Source organism: Rhincodon typus, unplaced genomic scaffold (genome assembly GCF_021869965.1).
Source record: "Rhincodon typus isolate 14 unplaced genomic scaffold, sRhiTyp1.1 hic_rhity00008906, whole genome shotgun sequence".
Lineage (NCBI taxonomy): Eukaryota > Metazoa > Chordata > Chondrichthyes > Orectolobiformes > Rhincodontidae > Rhincodon > Rhincodon typus.
This window is the reverse complement of record NW_025974544.1, coordinates 1-7,736: the sequence shown is the minus strand read 5'-3', so window position 1 is coordinate 7,736 and position 7,736 is coordinate 1. Positions and strand designations below refer to the sequence as shown.

At 41.4% G+C, this 7,736-nt stretch overlaps 1 protein-coding gene across 1 annotated transcript; it reads left to right on the top strand.

The window, feature by feature from the left end:
• Nucleotides 1–3,298: 3,298 nt before the first annotated feature.
• On the top strand, nucleotides 3,299–4,324 carry LOC125482336 (leptin receptor overlapping transcript-like 1). Its single transcript, XM_048594390.1, has 2 exons — nucleotides 3,299–3,314; nucleotides 3,746–4,324. The coding sequence occupies exons 1-2, from the start codon at nucleotides 3,299–3,301 to the stop codon at nucleotides 3,823–3,825; spliced, it is 96 nt and encodes a 31-aa protein (XP_048450347.1). The 3' UTR covers nucleotides 3,826–4,324.
• The last annotated feature ends 3,412 nt before the right edge of the window (nucleotides 4,325–7,736 follow it).

Sequence of the window (7,736 nt, the reverse complement as noted above, 5' to 3'; positions counted from 1 at the left end):
ATCTGCTAATGTGGTATACTGCATCCGCTGTTCCCGTTGTGGCCTCCTCTACATCGGGGAAACCAAGCGGAGGCTTGGGGACCGCTTTGCAGAACACCTACGCTCGGTTCACACTAAACAACTGCACCTCCCAGTCGCGAACCATTTCAACTCCCCCTCCCATTCCGCAGACGACATGTCCATCCTGGGCCTCCTGCAGTGCCACAATGATGCCACCCGAAGGTTGCAGGAACAGCAACTCATATTCCACTTGGGAACCCTGCAGCCCAATGGTATCAATGTGGACTTCACAAGCTTCAAAATCTCCCCTCCCCCTACTGCATCCCAAAACCAGCCCAGCTCGTCCCCGCCTCCCTAACCTGTTCTTCCTCCCACCTATCCCCTCCTCCCACCTCAAGCCCCACCCCCATCTCCTACCTACTAACCTCATCCCGCCCCCTTGACCTGTCCATCCTCCCTGGACTGACCTATCTCCTCCCTAACTCCCCACCTACACTCACCTTTACTGGTTCCAACCCCGCCTCTTTGACCTGTCGGTCTCCTCTCCACCTATCTTCTCCTCTATTCATCGTCTATCCGCTTCCCCCTCTCTCCCTATTTATTTCAGAACACCCTTCCCCTCCCCCATTTCTGAAGAAGGGTCTAGGCCCGAAATGTCAGCCTTCCTGCTCCTCTGATGCTGCTTGGCCTGCTGTGTTCATCCAGCTCTACACCTTGTTATACCAGAAATGAATGGTTGTTTTTCTGGTTTGGAGAAGTGTCGCTCCAGGCGTCAGTGTATTAGGGCTATTATCTATCTGCAAAACATTAACGAAATGGCCTTGGGTGTCCCGAGCAAACTTTCAAAGCTTGCAGATGAGACAAAATTCAGAAATGTGATAATCTGTAAGAAAGATCTTAGAAGAAATGAGGAGAAGGCAGATAACTGGTGAAGTTGGCAAACACATGAATGTATTACCAGGAATACAAGAAAGTATGTGCAACAGGAAAATAAGATAAATTGTAGAATTTTAAAGATGATGCAGGAAAAGAGGATTGTGGGTTGCACACATGAATCATTGAATGTTGCAGAAGACTTGATAATATTGATTATTAAAAAATGAATTAAGTCTCCTGGGCATTTTAAATAAGGCGCATATGTGCAAAGGTTATGCTAAATTTAATAAGTTACTTGAAGTTGAGTCACAAATGCAACACTAAAATTAAATATTCCAATCAGACAATTGTATTAAAACATTGAACATTAATATGACTGTAAAATTGTGCTATCAGGCAACAATTGTTCAGCAATACCCTGCACATCGATGCTCAGATTGTATTTTGCTACTACCATTTAACTCCTGACTTCATGACAGACCTGGTCCAAACATGGACAAAACTGCTAATATCCAGAGTGACTGCTCTTGACATCAAGCTAGCATTTGACCAAGGATGGTGTATGGCAGCCCTAGCAAAACTGGAGTCAATCCGAATCAGGTTGAAAAGACTTCCACTGGTTGGAATTAAACGCAGCACAAAGGAAGAATTTGTGGATGTTTGAGGTCAATCGTTGTAGCCCCAAGCCACTAATGCAGGGATATCCTAAAGGTATATATTTTATAATCAACCTGATCAGAGATGTTATTGCACACTTCTGGACCAGGTGGAACTTGAACCCAGCCCTTCTGGTTTAAAGGCAAGACATTACCACTGTGCCACAACAGCCCTCAAGATAGTGTCCTAGGTTCAATCATCCTCAGCTCCTTCATCAACAACCGTCCTTCCATTATAATATCAAAATTGACTGTTTACACTGAAGGTTGCACAATGTACATCATCACACTTATCTTCTTAGATACTAGAATAGCATATGACCAAATGCAACAAGACCTGGGCCACATCGAGGTTCAGGCTCGTAAGTGGTAAGTAACATTCACATCTTATAAGTACAAGGCAATTACTTTCTCCAACTAGAGAGAATCTAACCATCTTTATTTGGTATTCAGAGGTATTACCATCCTAGAGTTTAACATTGGCCCAGACCAGCAAAATAAATACTGTGGCTACAATGACAGATCAAAGTCTAGTAATACTGCATAGCTAATCCACTTCCTTAGTCCCAAAGCTCGTCAAGGAAGGAGTATGATGGAATACTTCCCACTTGCCCAGATATTTGCAGCTTCAGCAACACTAGAAGCTTGACATCATACAAGGCAAATCACTTGATTGGGACCGTATCCATAAAAATTCACTCTCTCCACCACCAATGCTCAGGAGCAGTGTGCACCATCATGAAGGTTCTGCTTTATCAACCTCATCCTTTGCCTGAGGCATGGTGATTCAACTCACGATCCATTGTCTCTCTTTAATGAGATAGCAGCCTTATGGTCCTGTGGGAACATAGTGACTTGATCTTTGCTGTCTGCTTAGTTCAGTTGGTTGGATAACTACTTTGAGATGCAGAGTGATGCCAACAATAGGGGTTTAATTCCTATACCAGCTGAGATTACCATGAAGGTCCCATCTTCTCAATCTTCCAAGGCATGGCAAACCTCAGTTTAAACTCACCTGGGAATCATCTCTCTTGTAAGAGAGCAGCACCTTACCATTTACAAGATGCAAGTGTTGTATTTCACCAGGGCTGTTTGGACAGCACGTACTAAACCATGCTGCAAGTTCTGAGGAAGGGTCGCCAGACCCGAAACGTTAACTCTGATTTTACTTCTCAGATACTGCCACATCTGCTGAGCTTTTCCAGCAACTTCTGTTTTTGTTTCTGATTTACAGCATCTGCCGTTCTCTCGGTTTCCATGTAGAAGGAGAAGGGCAGCAGTGACATGGGAGCACCACCATCTGCAAGTTCTCCTCCAAGGTGCACACCATCCTGACTTGGAAATATGTAACTGATTTTTTCCCTAAGACCTCAGTGCAGAAAGTGGACGGCAGCGGTTCAGAAAGTGGAGGGGCTGGTGTTGGACTGTGGTGGACAAGGTCAGAAGTCACACGACACCAGGTTTAGAGTCCAACAGGTTTATTTGAAAACACAAGCTTTCAGAGGCTCACTCCTTCTTTGGGTTCAAGGAGGCAGCTCACCAGCAACAAAGGTAATAAATACTGACACCCCCATTACATGAATAAAGTTCCATCCGAAATTCTGGGGGAGACTGATGGGAGGAGCCATGGTCCAGCAGGCTGCGCGCGCAGCCACCCGGCGCGGGGGCGTGGTCGCCGGCTGACGTAATTTCCGCTAGTGGCGAGGTGGCGACCCCGGCGTGACCTTTAACCCGGTCGTGAGGGTATTTGTTTATTTGACGGGACCATGGCGGGGATTAAAGGTGGGCGATCGGGTGGTTTTGTCTCCGCTGTAGCTGCTGCGGTGTCCGGCTGGGCTAATGGTCCCTGTGCCCCGCTTCCTTGCTGGGTGTGGGTCTGGCTTTGGGCGGGGGTGGAATTTGTCTTCCTCAGCTCCATATTCCACTCCCCCCGCCCCCATTCACACCAACCGCTCTTTCGTGGCCCACCTACTGCTCCACATTCTCCCCTTAAAGTGCCCAGTGCAACTAGATTTTAATTTTTAACCCTTGAATTGGAGAACTGTCTACAGGCACCAGCAGCAGCAACCAATATTTAACCTGAGCAAATTCCACAGACCTACGCCTTACAGCCACCCTTTAATTTATCAGATATGTAGTTAGCTGGAAGTGTGTGGTGAGTTCACAGGATGGATGATTTGGCTACTAATTTGTGTTTTGTCTGTATTTTCCAGCGTTGATCAGCCTATCGTTCGGTGGAGCAATTGGACTGATGTTCCTGATGCTTGGTTGTGCCCTTCCAGAGTACAAGTAAATAATGAGTACTCAGATAAAATGAATGCAGGAAACCTGAAATAAAAATGGAAATTGCTGGAACACCTCAACAGGTCTGGCAGTATATTGTGGAGGGAGAAACGAAGTTAATGTTTTGAGTCCAGATGACTTCATCGGAATTTCTGGATCATATTGAACTTGAAATGTTAGCTCTGTCCTTCTCTCTTCACAGATACTGCCAGCCCTTCTGAGAGTCTCCACTTTTTTATTTTTACAAAACAATAACTACCTTGTTTTTGGTGCTAAGCCAGAGGTAACACCATCTTTATTTTTCTTTTAACACTAAAACTAATAGAACATCACTGACTTCTTGGAGGAGAGAATAAAAATCATGACTAAAGATTAAAGCTGAGTTCTTAAGTGAATATAATTCTGGTTTACATTGTAAATTGTTAAAAATATTTGTATGAATAGTTGAGATTTTTCAGATAGGTAAGTAGATGAATAGGAAAGGTTTGGAGGGATATGGGTCAGGAGCAGGCAGGTGCAACTAGCTTAGTTTGGGATTATGTTTGACATGGATTGGTTGGACTGACTGTCTGTGTCTGTGCTGTATGACTCTATTTATCGGTTGTTAGTAAAAGTTATAATTCTTGTAATTTATACTCCTGTTTGAAAACATGCTTGGTTTTTTTCTCTTGCGTCTAAGAGAAGAGATGGGTTCGAAAAAGTAGTTCAATTCAGAAGAGATTTGAAAATATACTGGCACACATCAATTGAACTATTCCTGTTTCATAGATTGTATTAAGTTTCTACAGTAATGGAAGCCATGATATAGAGGTCCTAGGAGATCAGAAAATTGAGCCAAAGATGATGGAAGGAAGTTATAAATAGAGCTGATTGATGTGGGATGCTTTGGAAAATGGTATATGGACCTATTACTACCAGTTATGTACATTAAATAGGAATTGGGTTTGGAATAACCTTTCCAAGTTTGCAAGTGATTCCAAACGGAAGGGAAATGTAAGCAAGGAAGAAGCCAATCAAATGCAACCGACAAGTGGGAAATAGAAATGAGTTTTATTTTTAAGTGGTAGTACTTAGAATGGTTTGTCCTGGTTTTACTGGATTTTCATTCTTTAAGGATGCAAGGTGAGGCAGACCAGTATGTCATTCACAAGTTTTACTGGCTGTCCTTTCTGGGAGGATGCTAACAGGTTGAGAAGCCGGCCAAAGAGTTTCAGATACCAGTTAGTGAAGATAAATACAAAATGATGAGATTGGAAAGGACAATAAATGGTAGTGACCTAAACTGAATGTTATGCTCCACGCAAAACCAAAAATAAGATTAGAGGAGTGCTATTAAATAGGATACACTGACCACATCTGAAGTACGCAGCAACAATAAAGAGAGCTATTGGGCTGTATAACAGTAATGTTGAGTATGGGTTCCAACAATAAATCCTCAGACTCCAGAGCTAATGGAACAAATAGATGAGTAATTTACAGTTGTGATGTGCAACAAATCCAAAATATAGCCTTTTCCCGGGCTGAGCAATGAGATTAACGGAGCTGTATTTAAAAATTAAAGCTTGTTAGGTAGCTGGAAGTGTGCAGTGCAAATGAGGACTGAGCTGGCATATGTGAACAATGGAAAAAATGCTAAGTAATAAATAGACAATACAATAGGAGGTTACAGGAAGACTTTTTTGTTTTTGTCACCCAGTGGAGATGCATAGAGGACATTACTTTTCATTTTTAGCAGCAGGTTTGGATACAACTAAGAGCTGAAATAAAGAGAGCAGAGCTAGAGTCAGGAGCCCAAAAGGCCATCTTGGGAGTCTAGTAGCAAGAGACGGCAAGGTAGTTGTAAGGATCTGGCAGCGAGGATCAGGGTTACAACGCTAAAGATCATTGTGAAGGAATCTGCATGAAAAGAGGCAAAAATAAGTCCATGAAATTTCAAAGCACGAAATGAAATTAGAAACGGCTGCTTGTCAAGCTGGAAGAAATGTGTACATTTAAAAATATTACAGATTCAAAACATGATTCTAAAGGATCAAACAAATATATAAAATAGGAAGGTTTTTTTTCATTATTAAAATTTGCCAAAAAATGATGAAATTTGTGGACTTTTTAAAAAGTACTTCATTCCTGGGATGTGGGTATGTGGCCTGGACCAGCATTTACTGCCCATATTTCGTTGTCCTTGAGAATGTGGATGTAAGCTGCTGCTTGAACTCTGCTGTCAATCTGGTGTAGGTATGCCTTCGTGCCAATATGGAAGGAGTTTCTGCTTTTTAACCCAGCAATATCTCCATTTCTTTGTGTCAAAATACTAAAACTCCTCCCTTTATAGTTTTGTGTGTGTATACCTGCACCAATTGGACTGTAGCGGTTTAAGAATGCAGCTCACTGAGGCAGAAGATGTAGTTTCAAAGTCTACAGCAGAGATCTGAACACATTCTTAGTGACACTTCTGATTTTAGGATTAAATGAGAACTATGCTATTGGATGCATTGGCTTTCAAATGAGACTGAGGACCTGTCTGTCTCATCAGGTGGATGTAAAATGTCCCATGGCATTATTTGGGGAGCAATGGAGTTCTTCCTAATGCCCAGGTCAATATTCATCTGTAGCTACCAAGACTAAAAACACATTATTTGGTCATAATTACCTTGTTTGTGGAAACTTGCCCTGTGAAAATTACCTGCCATGTTTCCACATTTTGACAGTAGTTGCTTCAAAAGTGGCTGTAGAGCACTTTTAGATTGTCCTGAAGTAATGAAAGGCACAATATAAATGCAATCTCTTTATTTTCAAATTTAATGCTGGAAAGATGCATCACCAGGAGCTGTATTAAGATTTCCCAACAGCATTTCTCACAGCCCCTTAACCTGAGCACACACGACATTTTATTTGTCAGTCTAGGCTGGATTGAATTAGAAGGAAATTAAGGACAATGTGCTTACACACATGCCATCTAATTCTCAAAACTTGAGCAATATTTACCACGCAAAATGGGAAGTTACAAGTATACTCTGTCATAAACCTTCCAATATGTTACAAGGTTAATATAGGAAATCTAGTTTCATTTTTTTTGGGCTACATTTGCTGTAGGATCCACTAATATGTAAGAAACTGTTTCAAAGTGGAACACAGGGAACGTATGTTAAAGGAGACTGGGAAAAAAAAGTCAATATTGAGAATAAAAATTCAGTGAAGAACAGTGTTGGATTAATGTCATGTCTTGTATAGAATCATGGGACCATTCAGTGCAAAAGGAAGCTATTTGGCCTTCTTGCCTTTACAAGCTTTATGGAGAAGCTACTATTAGTAGCTCATTTCCATAGTATGGTACGTTGTTCTAGTTTTTTTAAACAGCAATCCAATGCCCTTTTGAAAATTCTGATTGAATCTACCACCATCATTCTTTCAGGCAGTGCATCACAGATTATTATAACTCACTGGCACTTTGTATCTCCATTCTTATATTTTTGCTAATTATTTTAAATCGATCATCCAACCCTTGTGCCAGTAGAAACAATTTCTCTCCATCTGATCTTATTAAAAACCTTCATAATTTTAAGCACAAGTATTAAATCTCCCATTAATCTTTCCTACTTTAGGGAAAATAATCCCAGTTCCTTCAGTCTTTCTATGTAACTGACATCCATCACACTTGATATTATTCTGATAAACTTTCTCTGTACCAATAACCTGGTCTTGATGTCCTTTCTAAAGAGTGGTGCCCAAAATTGGATGCAATAGTCTTGCTAAAACCTAATAACTTTTTCAAATGTTGAGTATATCTTTCTTTATTTTGTGCTTCCATATCTACAGCACAGGAACCAATACGCTTTTTAAAACTTCAATTTTTAAAGATTTATATACATATGTCTCCAGGACACTCTGATCCTGTACCCCTTTTAAGGTGGCAAGGTAGAGCTG